A 24,461-nucleotide genomic window follows, 5' to 3' on the forward strand; every position below is an offset into this window, starting at 1 on the left:
TTTTCATTATAAAAGCTCTTGTGTATGCATATGTAAGTAAGAGAAGTCACCCCCAAATAGCCAAATACAAACGGTGGACTGACTCAAAGCATTCAGGATGCCAGCCCAGTCTTCTCTTGCCTCACAGAAATTGAATACTGAAAATTGGGAACAGTAATGATAGAGAGGATATTTCTTAGTGCTTCATTTGAGGAATAAAATGCTGTAGTGAAACCATGTGTAAATGAAATGTAGCTGCTTCCTTGTTTCCCTGGGCAGGAAGCGAGGTTAGGGGAGAGTGAAGGAAAGCAGTGGAAAAGGTTTTCTCTGCAGCAGCAACCTGGCCTAGATGAATCACAGATCACAAGGGACAGAAGCACAGTGCCAGATTATTCCAAGTTTTCTCATGCTGCAATTTTCAGGTTTAAAAACCCAAACCCTAACCCAACCAAAAAAACCCTAAGCAGAGCTGATTGTTTCCAGCTGTTAAGTTACAGGTCTGTGTTTTACAGCCAGTAGGCACACGGGGTCAGACTCATCAGGCCCATCTACTCCGGAGTTTTGTCTCCTATAGCAGGCACTTAGGATGACAGTGAAGAAATGGAATATGAACAGTTGTGTGGAAGTGCCATCCACTGGGAGCGAAGGATCTTTGGATCTGGATAGTGTTGAGAGGACTTGAGAAAAGTTCTTGGCTCTTGTCACAGCTTTCGTGTTACTGGGGGCAAGTTACTTAACCCAATTTTGCTTCCAGTGGGGGTAATATCTCTATTTCACAAGGCTAGCAGTCAGCAGGTACTTACTGTGAGGTATTCGGGTGGGGGTTATTTAAATACTGAGGTTGAGGGATTTACTTTGCCTGACACAAATGGCAAGCATGAAAAAAGGAAGTCAATTAAAGGCACTTGCAAATAAATCCACCCAGCAGTTCAGCACAAGTTGGAGCCACCAGACTTGGCTGAAACGCAGCCTGTGATTGCAGGTCCAGGAGTGCTGTGAGAAGGTTTGGCTGTGCATTGCCTTCGCTGAACGGTGTATCTCGGGAGAGTGAGGTTGTTGGGTGACAGTAGGAGGAAGACGAGGTTCTGGCAGCGCAGTGCTAACTTTCACCCTGCTGTTGGTCTGGCGCAGGTGGTGTGGAAGCACGCTCAGTATGAGCCACTGTACCATATGCTCAGTGATCCGGAGGCCTATGTCTTCACGTGCATCAACCAGACAGCCGAACAGCAAGAGCTGGAGGATGAGCAACGGCGGCTTTGTGACATCCAGCCCTTCTTACCAGTACTGCGGCTCGTGGCTCGAGAAGGAGACAGAGTCAAGAAGGTTATCAACTCCCAGATCAGCCTGCTCATTGGAAAAGGTCGGTTCCCCCGACATTGCTCTCGCCGGGAGTGTGGCAGGGGTGTTGGCTGTAGGTGAAACACGCTTCTGCCCCAGCCAGCCTTGCTGCCTGTGGAATAGCGATGGGGCCCTGCTTATGCAGGCGATGAAATTAGCAAGTTTGGTCTCTGGTGGGTCTGGTGAGGGAACAGTGTGTGTGCAGACCCAAGAAGGGTGATCTTTCCTGCTGGCAGAGGGCTATAGTAATTGAGTCGGTGCAATTGTACATAGCGAGTGATTGGTAGTAGCTTGGCTGACCCTTCTTCTTTTGGCCAAATATTAAGCGTGTGTTTAGGAAGACCATTTCACAGACACTCGATTATCAAAGGCTCATTTTCCCCATTGGGTGCGGATGCTTATTTTGCCTTTCTGTCTTACTCTCCGCTTAGGTTTGCACGAGTTCGACTCTGTGCAGGATCCGGAGGTGAATGATTTCCGCACCAAAATGTGCCAGTTCTGTGAGGAGAGAGCAGCAAAGCGGCAGCAGCTCAGCTGGGCAGCTTGGATGGAGTACAACTTTCCCTTGCAGCTGGAGCCCATGGCCAAAGGCCTCGGGACTGGCCCTCTACATACCCCCACCAAGAACATTTTTGTCAACGTCAAGTTTCAGTCTGGCGGGGTAAAGCACAAACTTTTCTGTGACAATGTTTAATTGGTTTGTGCTTTCCCTTTGGGAACCTTTGGGCATTTGGAGACAGAATAATGTGTGCGTGGACAGTGTTTCCATGTGTCCAGTGTTTCATCTTCATTCTCCAGACTTCTCTGCCTGTGGAGATGGTTGGGAGGCACACTCTGCGCCTCCAACCAAGGGAGCTGTTCCCCTTCCTGAACATGCGTTGGGTGTACTGGTTAGCTGGTAGCTGAGGTTGCTGCATGTACATGTGGTGGAAGCTTTTTGGTTTTGGGTAGGAGAGGAGCACGGAATCCAATACATGCCTTGTCCTTTTGAAGCCCAAGAGTCTGCTCAGGTCATGCTCAGCATACACTGCTTGCAGGCATCGGTCTGTGTAGCCCATGGGCCCTTGTTCTTGCCTGCTACTCTTGGTTAATGTTATTTTTGCATGTTGTGCCTGGGCATGAAGCGGGAGCTACCCCATGGGAGAAGGGCCTTCCAGAGCAGTGTGTTTGAGCATGGTGACCCTAGCCACCCTCTGCCTTGCTGGTGGAATGACAGTGGGAAGATTTTTAATGACTAGCAACCATACAAACTGGTGATTCTGCTTAAACTGGACTTGAAGTTCCCGATTTCCAGCCTTGCGCTTGTGCTGCTGAAATGTGCTCCTGCCCAGTTTGGCAAACATCCCTACTTATTTGCTAATGTGTGTGTGGGGGGTAATTCTGCCTTCCTATCCTGCTCTTTATTGTCAGCAACAGGAATGTTGTTACTTATACGCTGAGCTACTGCTGCTCCTTGTGCTGATTTCAGCCCTTTGCTGGCATTTGACAGTGTATGCTGTGTTGTTGGGATTGCAGGAGAGCTTCACTTTCCAGATCTCCCCAAAGGAGTTCCCCATCACATTAATGAGCTATGCTATCAAGAAGCAGGCTACCGTCTTCCGCCATGAGACAGTCGAGAACCCAGAGGACTACACCCTGCAGGTGAATGGGAAATGTGAATATCTCTATGGGAACTACCCCCTGTACCAGTTCCAGGTGAGCCTTGTGTCTTGCTTTATCAACGACCCTGTTCCCATATGGCCTCGTCTTGCTGGGAGGGTGGATTGAGACGTGTTATCCTCCATCAGGGAGGCAACGCTGTTTACAGGAGTGCAATGCATCAGTGGCAGGACCCGGATGCTAGTTAGGGCAACGGATACTTCTAGCAACCCAACAGATCCTTACATTTTTGAGGGCTAGCAATCTAAGCCCGTCCCTGGGTACCAAGTGCTGTGTAAATGGATTTATAGACTACGGTTCTGGAAATGTCTGTTTGCTTGTATGGTGGGCTGGGGGTTCTCCTCCTGAAGGTTGGGCAAGTAATCCTGTGTTCCCCTGGCAGGGCAAACTGCTGTTGGGAGTGCTGCATCCCTCTCAGTGTTTTCCCTTAATGCAGCCATTTAAGTCAGTTGATGAAATGCCAGCTATAAAAGGCACTTCATATTCTCAGTGCTGCCAACATGAGTCCAGTGAGTTGCGGGTTTATAAAGCAAGAGGAGATAAATTAAAACTGAATTTTGATTGTTGCTGTGTCCTTTCCTTACTCCTTCCACCTGTGTCTGCTTCAGCCGGTTCTGATTTGCGTGACTGCTCTTGCCTGCCTGGCTCTTTCATCCGTGCTGACTCTATCCTCTCTTTGCAGTATATTCGCAGCTGCCTGCACCGAGGCCTGACGCCCCACCTGACCATGGTACACTCCTCCACTATCATTGCTATGAGAGATGAGCAAACCAACTGTATTGCCAGCCCCCCAAAGATGGTTGCCAAGCCTCCCCCGCTCCCTAAGAAAAAGGTAAAAGGGGACAGTCACCCAGCGGGGTCACCCTCAACTCATCCGTTGATGGAGATGCTGATCTTGTCTGGGAACGGCAGCTGGTTCTCCCTGCCTCTTTCAGGAGGGGTTCCTAGCTAGGGTCTAAGAGCTGGGAATTTCCAGGCAGCCTTCCAGCTCCCTCCACAACTTCCCTGGTTGTCACAGACTTCATGCTGCCCACCTGCAAGGCAATGCTCTTTTCTGTTGGAGCAACAAGCACGTGATGAGAGACGAGGTCTGGTGCTGGCTCAAGAAGTCTTTGTTGCATCTATTTCTGATCGGAACCCTTTTCTCTTTCTAGCCAAACTATAGTTCTCTCTGGTCCTTAGAGCAGTCTTTCTACATTGAGCTGGTGCAAGGCAGCAAGGTCAATGCAGACGAGAGAATGAAGGTAGGTACTGACTCACTTTGGGGTTTTGGTTTTGTGTTTTGGCTTTCCCGTTGCATCTGTCTTGTTTGTGTGGTGAGGAAAGCAGAGGCCGACAGCTGGATCTCATGTGATCCTCTATTATGCTTCATTCAGCCTTTGGGCAGTTTCTAAACTGCAGCACAACAGGAAGGGGAAGGGAACTTGCTGAGCAGCAGCCCAGCAGTGCATTCTTAGAAACACTCCCCTGCAGAAGTTTCTGAGTAGCAAACAGAGCTGCTGCCCTGTGGTAATATCGCTTGACAGTGGCGTGGAGGCGCAGGGAGGTCTGCAAGAAGCAGAGGAGGGGAAATTCAGCTCAGACAAGAGAGAATGATAGGAGAGGTGGTGACTGGTAAAATTAAGACAGAAAGCATGATGCAGCAAAGCCCTGGGGTTTGCAAGCTGCTTGCCATGAAGGGGAGCAGGCGAACGTGGAGAAAAGGGGAATGGCTGCCCTTTGGGAAAGGAAGGAAATGGGGCAAGAATATATCACATATACAGGTGTTCTGCAGGGCAAGGCTTTATAAAGAAACAGGCAATGAAATAGTTATTTCTTCTGCCCAGTGCCCCATCATTTGCAGGGGCCTTCTCCTGGGGAGGACTCCCTTGATTCAGACTAGCCAGCAATACTGTAACAAGAGGTAAAGATGGGGATGAGATTGGCCTATCGGCTGTACAGCAATCTGGCAGACTGCAAGAGGAGTGCAGATTTGCAGGCAAATGTGCACCTGGCGGCAGCTCACCGTTGGCACTGCGCTGCAGGCCTGGTTTGGGGCTCAGCTGTTTGCACGTGCCCTTCTCCTGGGATGTCGATTTGCCGCCTCTTTGGCATGAGCACTGGACCAGCTCTTGGTGTCTGCCCTGCTTTTTCAGTGTGACAGGTTCCTGAGCTTTTGCAGCATCTTGGGGGGCAAGATTTGGTATTTATGTGGCCTGGCTTTACAGCATGAAACCTGTAATACTCTCTTACCAATGGATTACCCAAGCATTTTGCAATGATTAAGCAGCTCTTGCAAGTCCACGTGAAGTAAAAAGATAACAATGCCCTTACTGAAGTTGAGTGAAGAGGGAGATTAAGGAACTTCATGTCTCAGTGAATTGGGAGAGGGACAGGAGTAGGCCATCCTCTTCAGGGGCGTGGATGACCTGTCCCATTCCTCTTCTAATCACGTGTCTGCAGCAAACAAGTCAAGTCCCTGTGGATTCATGGTATTCTCTTACTTCTCCTTCCCTCAGCTGGTCGTGCAAGCAGGTCTCTTTCATGGCAATGAGATGCTGTGCAAGACAGTGTCAAGCTCTGAAGTGAACGTATGCTCGGAGCCAGTGTGGAAGCAGAGGCTGGATTTTGACATTAACATCTGTGATCTTCCCCGTATGGCGCGGCTCTGCTTTGCCCTCTATGCTGTCATCGAGAAGGCAAAGAAGGCACGTTCCACCAAGAAGAAGTCCAAGAAAGCTGTAAGTAAGCCAGTGTGGGTCTGAGCAAGGCTTGCCAGTGCTGGAGGGCACAGGACACCGTTCTGAACCAAATGCCCTTTGCTTTCAGAAGAGGACTGTATTAATAAAAGAGCTTACAGAATGATGGCCAGTAACTTTTTCAACAGAACAGGAAACTGAGGAGTGGTTGCCTGTAGGAAAGGTTGTTTAAATGTAATTTCTTGTCCAGGAAGACCATTAAGAAACATACCCAGCATATGAATGCACATAAAGAGGAATCATTTGTGTTAGTGTCTCTATTTTGCTGTTCTGCAACTTCCTTTTTTTGTAGTTGAGGTTAAACCATCTTCTGTGTTGCATCTTCTTTCTAGTAAGGTCTTTCATGCAAATCCCCCATGGAGCAACTTAACAGGGGGAAGAAAATGAGGAATGTAAACGCTGGTTACAGCAAAGCTTTAGGTGAGGTAAAATAATGTGCAGAATCTTCAAGGTTACTGTTCAGATGCTGCAAACTGAGGATGGAAAGTGTTAAATCACTTTGGAAGTTCTTGTTTTGAGCTTCTGAATCAGAGATGTAGTGATATTTCTCACTTTCCTCTATTCCAAAACTTCTAGTCCATTGATAATTCAGTAACTAAAAGTAGATTTAAGTGCAGCCTGTAATTGAATTGCTGGTTTCCCAGTGTTGTAACTTAAGCATGATGCCTCTAGCTCTTTGCATGTGAAGAGTTTTCTTGATGAGCAACAAATGCATTTGTTCCTCTGCAAATTATTGTTTCTGCAGCCACAAAAACGCTGTTACCATGCTTTAAAGAGAGGATTAGTCATGCCATCTTTACTAGAGTGCAGAGAAATGAGGGGCTGATAAATGTGATCACAGATTTTAGTCTCAGTTCTGCTAGCTTCTTTTCACTGCTGGGAGGTTCACTGAGCTTTGTTGTGTTGACATCTATAGGGTTCTCAGGGTTGCAGTGCATTAATGTCTGGGGAGCAACAGGCAACCCGCTAGTAGTGCTTGTGTGGACCAATTTCTGGGTTGGAGACTTCAGAATGGGAACGCTTTGAGGCCAGGACCAGGATCAACCTTTTTATTGTTGTTTTTTTTACTTAAGAATAGCAGAACTCCAACTCCTGCTGGAGGCTTTTGTTGAACAGAATATCTGATTCATCCACAGGCTGTGTTTTTGTGGTCACACTGGAATAATTTTCAGTTCTGAAGCAGTCAGAGAGAAATCTTGCTATTCTGATTGACAAAACAAAACCAGCCTGGTTAGCTGAGTTGTTAAGAGGATCTTGTTTGTGTGTGTTCTGGTACTGGGGAAAGGTGAATGCATTCTGGTGAGCTCTTAATATAGAATCATAATGTTTGCTGGAGCTGAGCTCTGCAGAAATGGTTTTTTTCCACACGGTCAGCTGCAGCTCTGAGTGAGGTGCCCAGATCTCATTTAAAATGATTGGTAAGAGGAGGTTACAGTCAGAGTGCACCCTGTTTTTTGTTTTTGATTAATAATCTTTTAGCTTGCTTTGCTTATAGTACTCAGAGGTTAATTACGTGCATGTTGTTTGTCTGTGCAGACTGTCCAGAGCAGATAGGTGGGACTAAATCATTTACTGCCACAAAAACAGGCATGTTTGCAGACTGACTGGGATGAGTCAGAGGGTTAATGTCACCCAGAGGGTTGGCTTTCAGTGTTTCTGTAAGTCATGCAGGAGATATTTCTGTCCTTACAATGCTGAATCGTTGCTTTGCTGGACCTTATCCACCAACAATCTTGCCTTGCGTTTTGGCAGGCTCTGCACTGTGGTTTGATGTCATTTACTCTGTTAGAAAAGGTTATTGCTGGTGGTGGTGTTTAGTTTGGCTTTTCCCTATGATCTAGAAGCTGATGTCTCAAATGGGATTTTACTGAAGATACTCAGTCTAATCAAATCAACTCAAAGGTTTGTGAGAGGCCACTTGGAAGCGATTAATTTTGTCGCATTAGAGGAAAATGCTGACTTTGCTACATCCACCAAGTCCTTTGGTGTACTTTCGGGGTAAGCCGGATACATTCTCCAGAATGTCTCAGTGGAACAAAAAGAAGTCTCCCTGTGGTTCCCTTCAAATATTACGCTGTTTGTGGGTGCGTCTCACTAGAATTTTGCCTCGCAACCTCTTTGCAAGTCGGTTTCTGTGCTAGCGTATGCTTAAGCCTTGGTGTTTTCTGAGCAGCTGAGTGAAACGCCGGTGTTGCTGAAACTGTTATACGAAGGAAACTGTTTCATCTGGGGAACCTGACTGCAGGAAATGTTAGGTCACTTGTGGAATATGTCTGTCTGCTCTGGCAGCAGGGAACTGAGTTAGAGCAGGGAGATGGCTTCTCTTTCTTGGCCATGTCCCAGTCACTTTACTTGCTGGAGTCTCCCACCTCTAAAGCGAGACTGGCTTGTGTGACTGGGTTGGACTTTTGGGTTTTATTTTGGACGGTGTGGTGGGGGATTGGCAGCATAAAGGTTGATTTCTATAAATAGTGTTTATTATTGGACAAAGGAGCCGAGCCTTTTCGTCCTCTTATCAGATATATCTAGCATTTTTTGCCTAGTTTTCTGAAGTCACACTAACTCTGTGTTCCCTGTTTCAAAATTAAGGTTCTTCTCCCTCCCCTCAAACTGTGAAATACCTGAACTTATATATATCATAGCTCCTTCAAATATCATTAAGTGTAGAGTTGCAAGGCCTTATCAGAAATGTAGAGATTCTTCAGCTATGCAAAATAGCGGGTGATGAAGTTTTAGATGTATTTGCAGGGAGTGTTTGGTGCCATTCAGCACTACACAAAAGACCCCAGGTTTTGGCAAATATCTGAATTTGATGCCATCTTGTACCCTTGATTTTAAGAGAACTTAAAAGGTAAGCGGACAGGCATGGCTACCTGGGGTGGTATAGTCTTTACAGCACCTCTTTGGGGAGGGGGTGCCTACATAACTCTTGAATGGGAAGTTACCTGCCTGTAGTATTCTGTGTAGCAATTTGCTGACTTGGAAAAGATCAAGATTATATAACTTCTTATTCCTGGCTATTGTTAGGGCTTTGTTTTGCACGGGGATATCTCACTTCTTTGTTAGTTCTTCTCTTCCCTTCATCCAGCTTTTGCAGTTACAGCACCCAAATGAGCTTCTTTCTTTGCTTTGCAGGACTGCCCAATTGCGTGGGTGAATGTCATGCTCTTTGACTATAAGGACCAGCTGAAAACAGGGGAGTGCTGCTTGCACATGTGGTCCTCCTTTCCAGGTATGTCAGGAGATAGAGCTGCTGTATTGTTTTGCATTTTTAGTCTCCACCATAAGGACATTAGATGCCCTGCATTCTGCATTGCTGTCCAGTAGTTGTAGGAGTGGCCATAATAGTTCAGACTGGCAGACCCAGTACAATTACCGCTCTATATTGTGATGGCATCTAGAGCCCTGCCAAGATGAAGGCCTTGTTTTGCTTGGCATTGCATGTATGATATAAGAAGTTGCTGCTGTCCTAAAGATGTCATGTATACATTGCTTGTGAGAGGTCAGGAAAATGAAGTGAGCTGCTCAGGGCTGGGCAATGTCCAGTGACAGAGCTGGAAGCTGCCTCTGCTCTGCTTTCTGGACCAAAGCTTCGGAAGATTTGGGTTCATGGGTTTACGTACTTTGCTTTTCAGATGAGAAAGGGGAACTTCTGAACCCCATGGGCACGGTACAGTGCAACCCCAACACAGAAAGTGCAGCAGCCTTGGTCATCTGCTTCCCCAGTGTTGCATTGCATCCTGTGTATTACCCATCCTTTGAGCAGGTAGGGGACATGGACACTTTTTTTGGAAGGCATAGATATTCCCTAGCTTTGCTGGTGCAGGAGCATACAGTGGCACTGTCTCTTGGGTAGCTGTCGACAGGGATTGCGTACAAGCAAACTTGATGAATAGATACTGTTAATTGAAAATTTGGCTCTATCTCTTAACTAATGGACCTTTGAGTGAATAATTTTCCAAGCTGTGAATTCCTGTGAATTACTGAGGTAAAGCTGCTCTCACAGATGAGCATTTGTTTAAAAAATGGGTTTAACTGAGCTGCCTTTAAACTGCACGCAGCATTAGGCTCTATAGGAAGGAAGAGGAATAAAGGGGAAATGAGTGAAAGTAGACAGCTCCCTCCCTTTCAGCACAGAGTGATAACATGCTGTGTGGTATGGGGATTTTCCATCTGTCACAGCAACTGGTCAGACACTCAAAGTGGAAGAAGAAATGTGCGCGTTACAGGAAAGAAAGGAGATCTGCTCTGCCAGGGACGTATACGCATGCTCCCCCCGATGCGTGTTCTGGCTCAGAAGCTTTAACGGATTATGCCAGTGTGCAAGGTGGCTTGGGTAGTGCTGTCTGCTTGGCGAACGCACGCCAATTCTAAGAATCTGGAATGGCTCGTGTTAGCCTGGAGCTCAGTGACCCAGAGCCCCTGTTCACGAACTATGTGGGTGTGCAGGTGTGCCATTTTAGGGGAAAGGACTCATCCCTTCGTTCTTGTTGTTACCAGGGAAGGTGGTCTATGGGCAGTTAGGTTACACCTCTGAGCAGAGGGGTCCTGCTGAGTACATTACCTACGCTTGGGCTGTGAGAGTTGTGATTCCCTTCTCCAGAGGTGGGAAGTGACTGATCTCTAATGCAGCATAAATGCCTGAAGTGATGGTGAGCTAGAAGTACAGAGGAAATGAGGAGCCTTTCTCAGACTCTTTATTTGTGTCCCAGCTGCTGGAGTTGGGGAGGAATGGAGAACAACCCCGTGCTGCACCAGAAGATCCTGAGGAGGTGAGTCTTCTGGCGTCAGTTTTTCGGCTACGTGCAGGCTATGCGCAAGCCTGGTTTCATAGATGAAGTTATATGTTTCCACCTTACCCTCAACCAGCTTTTTTCACCGAACTGGGTCGTGCCCCAGTCCTGCAGGGTTTCTCTGGGCTGAGCAAGTCCTCTGGGTTGAGACTGAGCCCTGTGTATGCTCTTTCCTGTGATTCCCATGAGCAGAAGCTGCAACTGAAGGAGATACTGGAGCGGAGGAGCCACACAGAACTATATGAGCATGAGAAAGACCTGGTGTGGAAGATGAGGTACGATATCCGTGACCAGTACCCACAAGCTTTGGCAAAGCTGCTTATCATCACCAAATGGAACAAGCATGAAGATGTTGCCCAGGTAAGGATGTGGGGGTTGGCAGCCAGGGCTCCCTTTTTGATCCATCTTTCAGTGTCTACATTCCTGTGTTTGTGTTTGGGAGGCCAACTTAGCAGGGGACGTTTTGCAGTGCCCCGGTGCAGGTAGTTTTCTGTTCTCATCCAGTCACTGCGAACTTACGGCGAGTGGTACCCGGCTGAGTTGAGGTTTGGCTCTTCGGGTGCTCTCCCAGACTCATTACTGGCCAACAAGGTCTTGCTTTATTCCCTCTAGAAACCGGAGGCAAGAAAAAAAATCTGTTTAATTCACGGCAGAAATAGGATCTGGATTGGATATTCTTAACTGATAGTGAGAGACCAGTACAAGCCTACCTCAGGGGGTCGGAGAATCTCTTCCACCGAGAACGTCAGACATCGGTTAGGGATGGTGTCTGTGCTGCGGGATGCTGTTCTTACTTCAAGAGCTTTGACAGGACCGTCTAAAGGTCCCTTTCTAGTCTACATTATTATGCTATAGAAAAGTGCTTTTCCCAAAGAGCTTATTCCACTTATTGTGGTACAGCAAATGTAACCCTGTGGTGGACTTGGATGGCTCCTCCTGTCAGCCTTGCTGGAAAGTTTGGACTGATGGGTTTTGACCTAGTGTCTGCAAAGTTGCTCTAAGGCATCTATAAATAGTGACCCCCCCACAAAGGAGCTCTTCTTCCATCGCTAAAATTTTAGATTTATACCAATTGTCATAAAAAGCTTGTTCCTTTTTTTGCTATTCTGCTCCCCGCCCCCCCCCCCCCCCCCCCCCCCCCCCCCCTTACAGATGATTTCCCTGCTTCAGAGCTGGCCAGAGTTGCCTGTCCTGAATGCCTTGGAGCTGCTGGATTTTAGCTTTCCTGACCGTTACGTTGGTTCCTTTGCTATCAACTCATTAAAGAAGCTGACGTAAGTGTTATCCACAAGGGATATGCAGAGCCCCTTTCTATTTATGTTTAGGGCTGCTGAGGGGGACTGTGAACAAGGCTGACAGTCTTGTCTTTGCAGTTTTTGCAAGTGCGCTTGTCGCAGTAAAGATAAGGTTGTCTTTTGTTATTCCTTTCTGTCCACAGAGATCATGAATTGTTCCAATACCTGCTACAGCTTGTCCAGGTGCTTAAGTATGAATCCTACTTAGACTGTGAATTAACCAAGTTCCTGCTGGACAGGGCGTTATCCAACCGCAAGATCGGCCACTTCCTCTTCTGGCATCTGAGGTAAAGAGCAAATGTTTTGGGCTTTTTCTCAGTAATCGAGTGAAACCAGCATTTACTGGTTTCCTCATTGCTCTGAAGCGATACAGTAAGCTTGTCTGTATGTATAGATGTCAGGGTATTTATTTAAAGGCTATTGGCTGTCCTTTAGCTAGTGTCTTTCATCAAAGCGTTGGTGGGATTTCCTTGCTGTGATTACCAAAACCCAGGAATTGCTGCTTTTTACTTTGGGAGACTGAATAAGGATTATTCCAGGAGGAGACACAATCTTTTTTTTAATTTGTTTGTTATTTTTTTTCTTTTGTTGTTGGGGTGGTGTTTGGATGAGGTTCTGTTTTCAGAATTTATATATATACACACATGCCTGTGAGTTGAAATTTACTTTGGACATCCATGGCCACCTGCCAGTGCTGAGCCATAGGCTCTGAACTGTCCTGGCTCCTTAAGTAATGTTCTTAAAGGAGTGGTTAGCAATTCAGTCATTCAGAAAGATGTCTCATCACTTCAAGCAATGGTTTTTCTGCATCACCTTCTGGGGGTGAGTGCATTTTTTTTTCCCCTCCCCAGTACATAGAAAAATCTAAACAGCAGCTAATATTCTGCACCCTCCTCTCCCTCCCTCCTTGTGTTGGCATGAATGGGAGAATTAGTCACTCGCTGCAGTGAGTCAGAATTGCTTTAACCTCCCTTCTTCCGCTAGGTCAGAAATGCATGTTCCTGCAGTTGCCTTGAGGTTTGGCCTGATCCTGGAAGCATACTGCAGAGGCAGCACCCACCATATGAAAGTTCTGATGAAACAGGTAAAAATTGCTTTTAGCCATAAGGTTGACTTCCCTCTTGCTTGGAGCTGGTTCGCAGCTGTTAGCTTCTCCAACTTAATGTTAACAGTAATATAAAAAAAGCCTTTTAACTAACTGCTATATTGATTTTGGCATATCTTAGTAAGAGCCTGGAGTTCCCCATCACATGTGACTTTGCTCATCTCTTACTCACCCGCACATGTCCCAAACTACGCTATGTGTCTAGAATGGTTTGAAATGTTCAAGGACCACTGCTTTTATTAGATGAGTTAAATGAGTTACCATGGTAGTAGGAGCTGATCACAACTGGCTGATTCAGAGCAGTGCAGTCTTTCCTTCAGTTGCTGTGTCAGGCAATCCTGCTGTTTTACGCACTCTCTAAAACTTCTCTATTATCTATCAAGGATCACTGTGCTTAATTCAGAAGTGAGGGACTCATGTATACATGTTGTATCTAACATTTGCCCACAAACCAGTGCTGCTTCTGTTTTCAAGACTCAGTGGCACTTTTGCATAACCAGAACTCCTCAAAAGCACTGAAGGGCAGGGACTCTAGGTCTCATCCTCGCTTTTCTAACCAGTGCACCTCACTTCTTCCTTTGGTGCTTGATAATGTGCATTACTCCTGGTGCAGTCATTACCTTGTGATGCATTTGTGTCTAGCAGAATATCCATAATTGATTAGGGATCTCCCTCAAGCAGATAGTAGTAAATTTGTTTTGTAGCAATGTGTGAAATTGCCACAAGATGTAGAGAAGCTAAGAGATACAACCAAGGAAGGTTTACATTTGACAGCAGATTTTAATAGTTTTTAAACTTTCTCCAGGAATTTCCTATTTGTTAACCCTGTTCCATTCTTCCCTTTTTTCAGGGAGAAGCACTCAACAAGATGAAAGCTCTGAATGACTTTGTTAAAGTGAGTTCTCAGAAGGCCACCAAGCCTCAAACCAAGGAGATGATGCATATGTGCATGAAGCAGGAAACTTACCTTGAAGCACTTTCCCACCTCCAGTCCCCCCTGAACCCCAACATTATCCTCGCTGAAGTTTGGTAAGGAAGATAGCTGTATCTCTTAATTAGTGCTGCAGGCTTTGTTCAGCAGTAGAGCCAGGCTTCTGTTTACCCCGAGGTCCTCTTTCCTCACGGAATTCACCAGTCTGTTCGCATTTGTAAATGCAGTTGAATTTGCAGCTTAGATGGCTGCTGCTTTTTTAATAGATGGAAACTCTGATGGTAGTTCTTGTTTCCTCTAGTGTGGATCAGTGCACCTTTATGGACTCCAAAATGAAACCTTTATGGATTGTGTTTAATAATGAAGAGACAGGTGGAGGTGGAGTGGGTATTATTTTTAAAAATGGAGATGGTAAGTCAAGTCTTTAAAGGATATGTTTTCACAGGTGTAATAGTTTCGGATATTTATTGTGGTGAGTGGGCCTAAATATGTGTAGATGAGGACTACCAACGTGTTTGAGTTTTTTGTCAGTAAGCTGGAGATATAATAAACTCTCCTCTCTATTTCCACTTGCTGCCCTCTTCATTAAGATTTTAGCTCAGTAGTAGCTGGATAACCTCACACAGTAAAGAGAAACCTGGTGTGAGCTCTGAAGAGCTACAGCAGTCCAAGCTTTGTAGGGTTGGAGTGGCTGCTGCTCAGTGTTGTGTCCAGACAGATGTTTTCTAAATTGCTACATTGACTACTATGTGAAGGGCTTTGGCAAAGTGAGGCAGCGTATACCTCCATTAGTATAATCATGTCCAAGTTAAGGTATCTGGTATGGTGGCTTTACACTATTACTGCACTAGTAAACATCGCCCTGTGCTGATGATCTTTACTAGCTCGACCTAGCAAGTGACAAACATGGCAAAGGCCCCTCTAGCAGCCTGCTTCAGGGGCAAAACAAGTGCCACTTGCAAGAGCACAAGATGAGCGGAGAATGAGAGGTACTTATGACCCTTTTTTCCTTGGTAATGCTGCACAGATCTTCGTCAGGACATGCTGACTCTGCAGATGATCCAGTTGATGGACATCCTGTGGAAGCAGGAGGGCCTGGACCTCAGGTGAGTAACGTACACACAGTTGTCCCACTGCAATGATAAATTGCGTGTGGTGAGGCCATTTTGTCTGTAAGCTTATTTTGTCCCCGACAGGTCTGTCTAGTATTCCGTGAACAGCTAGTCAGGTTTTGTGGTACTGAGGAGTAGAAATGCAGAGAAGATATGGAGTAGATAAGGCAGACGAGGGAAAACTTAAAAGTCAACACAACCCCATTCTGGGCAAGATTTCAGTGGAAGGGTTTCTTTCATCTCTGCAGGATGACCCCTTATGGCTGCCTCTCCACAGGAGACAAGACTGGACTGATAGAAGTAGTCATGCATTCAGACACCATTGCCAACATCCAGCTGAACAAGAGCAACATGGTGGCCACTGCAGCCTTCAACAAGGATGCACTGCTGAACTGGCTAAAATCCAAGAACCCAGGGTAAGTGGGCTTACCTTTTACTCAGTGCTGCTTTACTGCTTCCTTCCAGCTAGAGACGTTTCTTCTGCTTCGCTCAATTTTTTCCTTCAGTTACGCGTGTTCCCAAGCTGTCCCACAATATCTATGGCTGCTTCGCTGCCTGGCACACTGGAAGGCATCATGTGGATCTGTATAGGTCTTGAGCAGAAATGGAGGCATCTGGTTTACTGTGTGCAAGGTTTTTGATCTTTAATCGCTTAAGGTAGCATTGTTCACAGGCTGGATCCAAACCTTGATCTTCCCATTGGTCCCGTTACTTTCTCCAGAGATAGGTAGCGTGGTGGCAGCTGGAAAGGGGGCAGGAGCAATGCCAAAACGGGGAGGTGAAAAAAGAAAGCAGCACAAAAGCTGTGTAGGTTGGGGTTTTACAAGATACAGAAACGGACAGCAGCAATACATCGGTGCTCCTCTGATGTAGCATTCTGGGAGCCTGCTTCCATCTTTTGGATCTGTAGAGATCTAGAAATGAGTGAATTTAGTTGAGACTAAACCATTTTTGTTGAGATTGTGGACACAACCTTATCCGGACCTCTCCAGTTACAGACAGTTGTTATTGCAGCTAGTTTTTGCAAAGCATGGATGGGAGTAGTGCCTCTGGAGAGCACTACAGAAATTCAAACATGGGATTGCCTTACCTTCTCCTGCAGGTTTGCATGAGGGAAGCTATAAAAACAACCTTCCCAGTGGTGAAGTACGGGTGTCCAAAGTAAAAGTCTCTTTCAATCTTTTTCTCACCCTCTTCAGCGACGCATTAGAACAAGCTATAGAGGAGTTCACTCTTTCCTGTGCTGGGTACTGCGTGGCAACATATGTGCTGGGGATAGGTGACCGGCACAGTGATAACATCATGATCCGGGAAACTGGACAGGTATGGGGATTCACTGCTGCTGTTGAAGTACTGGAAGAGGGGCATGAATGCTACTTATACATCCCAGTGCAATCCTACTGCTAAGGAATGTACCTCGCCTTCCGGCCGAGAGGCAGACTGGACAAATATTCTCAATAGCTTCTATCATTAAGAGGGTAAATACAGTTTTATAATTTGAATTACAATTCTGTAAGCATCATTGCCATCAGCTGCTGCTGTTAATACCAACTTTGAAATTACAGTGGAGCAATTCATACCTCTCAGACCTAAAATTGTCTGCAGATGCAAACTCAAGCACTGTACTTATCAGTCTGAAGACTTACTTGGCTTCAGCAGTCACAAATCGCTTGTAGTTCCTTGGTAAGATCCTCTGTTACCCAAGCTGATATATTTATAGTCTTCCTCCTAAAAAAATGTTGTTTTGTTTTGTTTTTTAAAAATGAATGCAAGTGATCAGCATGGTTTTAATTTCACATTGATACCTGTACTGATTCCTCTACTTGTCTTCTCATGCACCGTTTGGAAGACAAAAGGCAAAACTAGGAAAAAGAAAATCTGTTTGTTAACAGGACATGTACTAAACCACATCAGTATATATTTTGGTATAGGGGGAAGTCTAAGGTATCTTTCTTGTTTAATTGTGAATTCTACAAAGCCTAAACCAACCCTGTGCTATATGGTGCAAGGTAAGTCTCCTGCAGGTCCAGTGAAGTCAGCCAGTTAGTTAATATTTGAAAGTACAAAATTGGCTGCTGATGTTTTTGACACTCATCTCTCTCAGGTATGGGCAACTGCCTGCCTGCACTCTTTCTGTGTAGCATCCCACTCCTCTACATCTTATTTCTTGTAAATCAAGCAGTCATGGTGAAAGAAACTTAGTAGTGCCTTTGTTTTGGGGTCACAGCAGGGACAGAGACACCGTGTCATTTGCTAACAAGACACTAACATCCCTCCCTGGGCTGTGACTAGCAGCAGCCCCTTTTCTAGGACTGCCTCTTCTCCCCATTAAAAAAAGTGCTGGGCAGGGGCTTACAAAACTGTTTTTGCAGAGCAGAGGCCACTCAGTTGTTTGTCCACGTGGGGGAGCTGATGCCCTGCGGTATCAAACCCGGGGTTTGAGTATCTGGGGTTACAGCAGCTCTGCAAAATCACCATAGCGTGCAAGGTTCTGCACAGGATCCTCCTTCCCATCGCTGCGCTAGTGGTGGAACGACGGCACTGTGCTGGGTATTTAAAAAAAACAAAAAAACCCCCCAAAAACAGGAGGGGGAAAAGAAGCCTTACCTGAGCAAGTAATATTTCGTAGCAACTTCAAAACAGGACATCTTCTTTCCACACACTGTCTGGGACGGCAAACTCCACTGGTAGGGTGCCCGTTTTAGTTCTCTTTCTGCTTCTGCTAGTGAGACTCTAAGGCTTTACAAAAATCAGAAATTTCTTCAGATATACCAAGTATTGAAGAGGTAAGTACCTTTTCTGCCCTATCCAACGTCCAATTACACTAGAGAATATCTTGGCAAGTAAATATTGCCCCTTTTCCCAAAGGAGTGCCATGGGAGAAGTAGTTTTTCTCCCTCCGCAAATCCTATGGTCAGTATCTTTTGAATACAGTAACTGTGAAGAGAACTCAACATTGATCAGCTAAAATAGATTCTGAAAACAATTTTTTTCTTCCGTATTTTCAGCTGTTCCATATTGATTTTGGTCACTTTTTGGGGAACTTCAAGACTAAATTTGGTATTAATAGAGAACGAGTTCCTTTCATCTTAACTTATGACTTTGTGCATGTCATCCAGCAAGGAAAAACTAACAACAATGAGAAGTTTGAAAGGTAAGTGTTAGCAGTTAAACTTAAGCTTCTTAAGGTCTGAATTTTCAGAATTTATTTCCACCAATGATATGTTGCCTATAGCTGTCTATACACACAAAAGTAAGTAATTTATCTACCTGTTAGAGAAGGTGAAAGAGCTGGGTAGTCATCAATGCAGACAGCAGAGTTCAGACTAATAAGTAGTCTTGCTTTATAAAATGGTATAGCTTGCATTCTTCATTCCTTTGCCTCATCTTCCTTTCTGAACAGATTCAGAGGTTATTGTGAAAAAGCCTACATGATTCTGAGGCGCCATGGTCTTCTCTTCCTGCACTTGTTTGCACTGATGAAAGCTGCTGGCCTGCCAGAACTCAGCTGCTCTAAAGACATTCAGTATCTAAAGGTAGGAGAAGCAGAGCCCAGATATGGTTAAAACTGAGTACCTGATCTCGTAGCTCAGTGAGGAGGAGTTCAGTGTGGAAGGGCATAGTCTTGGAGGCAAATGAGCTCCAAAAATCACGAGTAGACATCCAACATTAATGCGCAGGACATCAGAAATGCCAGATACTGGTCCTCAGGAGATGACTTCAGATTCTTCAGCACAAAGGCAGTAGGTGCCTTGTAGAAGCAGTTTGGAGGGAAGGAGACAGAGCTCTTTGGCTGTATATCATTTCCTGGTCCTGGCTTGTCTCTTAAATTATAACAACCTAGCCGTGGCCAACTGAAATACAGTAGCTTTGTACAAGAGCACTAAAATAACCCCTACTGTTTCCCTATACCCAATGTAAAAGAAGGATGCACGTACATAAATACGAAAAAACCTCATGCAACTATAGTTACTATGAAAAACCATTAAGGGCCACTCGGTGCTCCTTTCAATGGAGTAATTTCTTAGTGAGTAAACATTATTCAGTTAATTGTTCAGTTGCACTTTCAGTGAGGCTATGCTGATTTCTGCCTCTTACCTTCAGGATTCCCTAGCTCTTGGCAAAACAGATGAGGAGGCACTGAAGCACTTCAGACTAAAGTTTAATGAAGCCTTGCGAGAGAGCTGGAAAACCAAAGTGAACTGGCTGGCGCACAACGTATCCAAAGATAACAGACAGTAGAGCAACATCAGCCCGCACACTTGCTCCAAGAGAATGTAATACGTGCACTGAGTCCAGCAGTTGTAGACAGGTTTTTCAAGACTGATGAATGTTGCCACGTTGAAGGTCCCCCACCTGTGTTCCCAGAGGTCAGACACTTCTGCATGACTGAAAAATTGTTGCGACTGTCATCAGCCGCGAAATCATGTCTGCTGTAGATCTTTGGGGGACAAGGAAGAGACATGAGGCAATAAAATTACAGCATACAGTGAAAGGTAGGTAGATGTACTGTACCCTTAAGAACTTAAGCTTCAAATACATCTTCTAATGGAAGAGTTCAGGCAGTCGTAACATCCTTCCAGTGTGTTAATGTGTGTATTTCTATTTTCTTGAAAATTTAGCTGAACACTGAGGACCTAGTATCCCTGTAGCTGTTACATAATAGCCCATCTTCTAGGTCCCCACCATTACAGCTCAGAGACCTTAACTTCACGGTGCGATTGCTCCTCCTACCCTGTTTCAGTGTACACCAAGGTAGGTCAGCTTAAATCACCACTTAAGCTGACTCGGACAAATTGTTTTGCTCTGCATTGTGACAGGGTGAAAATATCCGTGCTGTCATATTACTTTCTCTCTGCTACAGAGGCCAAAGTGTTCTGAAACTGAACTGGAACCCATCTATTGCTGTCAAAAACCCTATGCCACAAGAACGGGATTGGATTGACCAATGGGTTAGCTATTTTTGTTTGCTTTCTGAAGTCAGACTTTAGTTGAGCCTCAAGCAATTCCTGGGTTTCTGCGTTTATTCTGTTTTTAAGCCTGAAAACAGCAAGATTGCATTTTCAAAATTGGCATGTAATGGTTGCTACACGTACCTCCTGTTGGGGTACATTAAAGCTAGTTTGCCACCTGGTTTCCCTGTAATACGTGCATGCAGGGCACTGACCTACACCTACGTAATCACTGGGATACAACACTGTTAATTCCAGTGTTAGCTGGGACAGATGGTACCACTCTGTGTCTGTGTTATTTGGCCAGTCTGCCTTCCTGTGTAAGGATAGAGGAGTGCCAGATGAGTGGGTTTAACACTGAAACACTTACTTGCAGTAAGTTGCATCTCAACTCTCATCTTCTTACAAATTTATTCCCAGTTCCTTTCTGCACTCTTCCTCCTTTCAACCGCGGTACACGACTCCTCGTCTGTTATTAGAGCTGGTGTGCAAAGACTGTGTGTCTGTACGGGGGTTCAGCCAGACAGCAAGCTGCAGTCATCTGTGCTGGTACCTAAAGCAGGACAAACTGTCTACTCCAGCCTCCTCCTGTTCTCCCTGCTGCCTGTGTCTCCTTCCCAAGCAGAATCTGTCCCAGTCTCCCACAAGGTGCTGTAATCAATCACATTATTTCTACTCATGTGTCATATTTTTGTCTCCAGCTAGTGTCCTCACCTGGTGAGCAGTTCTGAGCACTGGTGTTGCACAGGGACAGATGAACAGGAGCCACTGCTACCGCTCAGTGCCTCTCACGTGAGCATAGCGAGGTGCATCGAGCAGGCTGCAGCCTACGGGTCAGGCTGGAAGACAGGTGCAGTAGCATGGTTAGTACCTGCTTCCTTTAGCAGTTCCCTGGGGTGCCCTCCTTCCATTCCCCCTGTTCTCCACAACATCAGGTTCCTGCAGAGGTGCTACTGTTCCTGCCTTTTAAGGAATAGCATAGTCTAATTTTCAGGACACCCCTGAAGCTGAATCCTGTATTTGATTTGTATGCCCTTAATTAGGTTGAGGAATTTTCTTTTATTTACTCTTACTTATGTAGGTTAAAAGAAAAAAAAAAAAAAAAAAAATCCTGTTTCTCCAGTGACAAGAGATGTACATATTGTCAAATGATGGACTACTTTCTCTCTCATATAAATTTAGCTTTCATGTCTGGTTTACAATAATTCCCACACAACCAGCAAGTTTAGGACAGAAACTGAACTGGCCTGTTTATTCGTGATAGATCTTCCCTGTCACAGGATAAATTTGATTTGCTAGTATTATTTGTATTGATAGTATTTTTGCATCTAGGACATAGGTACAGCTCATTCCTGACTTGCAGCTCTTTCTAATACTTTAAAATCAGGTACCCCTGTACTTAAGAAGAATGCTGCCCTGTGCTGGCTAAGTCAACTTTTTTTTTTTTTAAGAGGGTATGTATATTTAAATATATTTGTTCTTCATCAGCTGCATAGCCAAGTTAACACTGCCTTAAAAAAGTAAATTCTACCCTAAGTAGAAATGAATAGTAGTAGGTAATACTAGGTTTGGTCAGTGAATAGAATATGAAACACCTTTAATAAACCCTTCCCTCATTACCTTTACATACAAACAGATACTAGCAGATTATGATTTAGTGTTATGCTGTTACTAATACAAATTCTGATTTAAAGTACTGTTTCTTTTCATAAAAGATGTTATGCTATGAAGTCTATTCTCTGCTGTTTTGTATGTATTAATATAAGCCAGGTTGCCTCTCATAGAGCACCTGTTAGTAGAAGCAGCAGTTATATAGAAGATAACTCATTTTAACTTTCTATAACCCTTGGAGCTCCCCTTTTTCTACACCTTTCAAATGATACTGTATGTGGCTGAGAAGTGGCCAGAACATTTCAAGATAGAATGGTGTGTACCCTTCCAAGGGAACCAAATTACTTATTAACACATTCCTCTGTAACAGTTCTTCAGCCTATTGTTTAATAGTAAGTAGTACTGAAAGTGTGTTTGCAGCAAGTAGTTGTGTTTGCTGTACTGTCTCTGAGTTACAGACCCTACGTAGCTAGAACTGAAAGTTAGCTTCCTGTCTTCCTATGCATTTGACCATAACACTAGGAAAACAACAGTGACTAAATGTGTACAAACTGACCTGCAGGAAACAAAACACCATCTTGACTGGAGCCAGCACTCTAGACCTGCTGCTGCTTCTAGAGATTAGACTAAAAGAAATTTCCTGTGGTCTTTGAGTATTGTCCTTTGTGAAAGATGAGCCTCTCTGCAATATGCTATAAATTACTTTCACTGATGTGGTTCTCCCGAATCTAGAATACTACTCACGATTTTCTTGAACTGAACAGCAGGTACTGTCTCAGGTTTCAAATCAAATCTTAAAACAGTGAATCCATATTTGCAATTACAAGTACAGTATTATGAAACTGAACTGGTCAACAAATTATGAGAGTAAACCATCAGACTTTTTTTTTTTCCCCAGCTCTTTTAAGTATTGTAATTTTCCTTTCCTGTGCCAGATTATATAGCCTCAAGCTTCAGAGGCTAGGAGGGTGCTGGGCATCACAATTTAAATTAGGAGTAGGTAGATGCTTGCATTTCTTAACATCTGATTAAAAAAAACCCATTGCCATAACGACTTGGACAAATGCAAAAGTTTCCATGGGGTTAGCAGATTACCATGTGTCAGCTGCTCTACCGCAACTGATGGTGAGCAAGCCCGTGCTTTCACAGCAAGCTGCTGCTGTACACCATCTGATGACTCTGTTGCTTACATTATTTTCTTCCCCCAGAAGAACAGGTCACATGATGCTACTTCCCAGTTAATGCAGGACTAATACACACAATGAATGTCTGGTAAGCACCTTGTTTGTGCATCAAGCCTTTCTGTCACCTACCCTCTAGGACGATGCTCTTGTAAGGTTCCATCATTGTCCTGTAAAGATTTGATGCCATCTTTTGGAATTCTTCGAGGTTTTTTTTGTTTGTTTGTTTGTTTTTTTTTTTTTTTTTTTTTTAAGAGCCAGATTTGTGGAGACCAAGCATTCTGCACCCAAGCTTCATGGAACATATAGAAAATTTGCCACAATCATGGAATAAAGTAAGGGTGGCAGGGGTCCTGCTGAAATACTAAATAGTAAATGCAAAAAGGAAAATAGAAGCCCAACACTCAAGCTCTAACAGTTGTTTCGGTATTAAAAGAAAACACTGTAGGATTTAGAGCTCTTTGCATGCTCATCAGTGAGAGAACAGTCCTGCACCCTTCTAAACCACTGCTCCCTCGATAGGGAGAGTCAGACATTTCTGACCTCTCTGGGTTCCCTCTCTTGGGGTGCTATGTCCAGACTGTTTGCTTGCAGAGTTCCCTGTGGCCAGACAACTTTGCTCCATTTTAGAGAACAGATAAATATTGCTATTTCCTTCCTCATTGAACTAATTTACAGAGCAAAAAGTATGCAAAAATATCAGGCCACGTGCAAGCTGAGATGCACTGAAACCACAACCACCTCATCAGTGGTTTGTACGTTCTTGTGGAAGGGAAGAAACATACTACAATTCCGTAAATGTAAAAGCAATTCTTTTACATTGCCACAAACTGGTAATCCAGGATCCTGCCTGTCATACTGCAGCAAGGCAGTCTTACCTAGTAGTCTCCTTAGTCACTCTTCTTAGTCACTTGGTTTGCAGACTCGCAGTGGTTCGTACCTTCAGCCATTGTTTTGGTAGTGTTTCCAGAAAACTCAGGCCCTAATACAGTTTTACAGAAGTACAAAGCAGCAGTGGCTCATGTCATCTGTCCTTCAATTTTAAAAGTGCAATAAAACAAAGTTGTATCAGTGTAAACTGCAAGAACTGAGCAATTCCAAAGGTGTTTCTCAATCCAGCACAGTTTTTACAGAGAGGTTGGTTACTCCAGAAAGTAACTTACCTACAAGAAGTAAAAATATCAGCGAGTCATCAAGTAAACCTTCTTCCTTGTACACCACTGGAATAGCATCTTGAATGAAACTGATGGCTACACTGGGTCAGCAAAGAGCCTTTGACTCCAAATTTACAAAACAGCAGCTCACCTGATAGTTTTCAGCAAGTTGAATTGTACTGAAGAGTGAAACTTAAATCACTTTCAAATATATTACATTTCACTCTAAGTCGCTTCTGATTTTATAAATATGCTCAAAGTGATACCCCTTTCTATTTCTATTTATTTAGAGATGTTTCCATGATTATTTTTTTTAACTCTGTACAAAATGATTGTGCTTATTCTGTTGCCTTTGAAAAAAGAAGTATTTTTTTAAGCCAAATGGTGGTTCTGTAAGAAGAGAATGTTTACATGTTTAACTTTTCAGTTGCTTTAGGTACATTTTTTGTAAGTAAAAAAATAAAAAAATGATTGATAAATTGTACACACATGCTGCTGCAGCCTTTCTATGCTTGAGATCAATGAAAACAAACCTCTTGTACTACCATCAGCAGAGGGGAAATTAACACACGGTTAATATATCTTGATTCAACTTTGTTCTGTTCAGTAAGAA

The 24,461-nt window shown here is 44.4% G+C and overlaps 1 protein-coding gene across 14 annotated transcripts in view; it reads left to right on the plus strand.

Annotated features, from left to right (window-relative positions):
* PIK3CD (phosphatidylinositol-4,5-bisphosphate 3-kinase catalytic subunit delta) overlaps positions 1-24,332 on the plus strand; it is a 33,569-nt gene extending 9,237 nt beyond the window's left edge. For 4 of the 14 annotated variants that reach the window (XM_030016598.2, XM_041124217.1, XM_041124218.1 and 1 more), the window contains 21 exons: positions 1,111-1,339; positions 1,749-1,978; positions 2,833-3,012; positions 3,659-3,808; positions 4,131-4,220; positions 5,475-5,696; positions 8,850-8,946; positions 9,350-9,480; positions 10,427-10,486; positions 10,700-10,867; positions 11,660-11,781; positions 11,946-12,089; positions 12,787-12,886; positions 13,758-13,936; positions 14,140-14,249; positions 14,866-14,944; positions 15,199-15,366; positions 16,150-16,273; positions 17,959-18,104; positions 18,354-18,486; positions 19,055-24,332. In XM_030016598.2, coding sequence (XP_029872458.1) covers positions 1,111-1,339; positions 1,749-1,978; positions 2,833-3,012; positions 3,659-3,808; positions 4,131-4,220; positions 5,475-5,696; positions 8,850-8,946; positions 9,350-9,480; positions 10,427-10,486; positions 10,700-10,867; positions 11,660-11,781; positions 11,946-12,089; positions 12,787-12,886; positions 13,758-13,936; positions 14,140-14,249; positions 14,866-14,944; positions 15,199-15,366; positions 16,150-16,273; positions 17,959-18,104; positions 18,354-18,486; positions 19,055-19,192 — 3,000 coding nt within the window. In that variant the 3' untranslated portion in view covers positions 19,193-24,332. The other 10 variants (XR_005932646.1, XR_005932645.1, XR_005932647.1 and 7 more) reach the window with 10 other exon arrangements.
* Positions 24,333-24,461: the final 129 nt, after the last annotated feature.

This window comes from Aquila chrysaetos, chromosome 6, assembly GCF_900496995.4.
Source record: "Aquila chrysaetos chrysaetos chromosome 6, bAquChr1.4, whole genome shotgun sequence".
NCBI lineage: Eukaryota > Metazoa > Chordata > Aves > Accipitriformes > Accipitridae > Aquila > Aquila chrysaetos.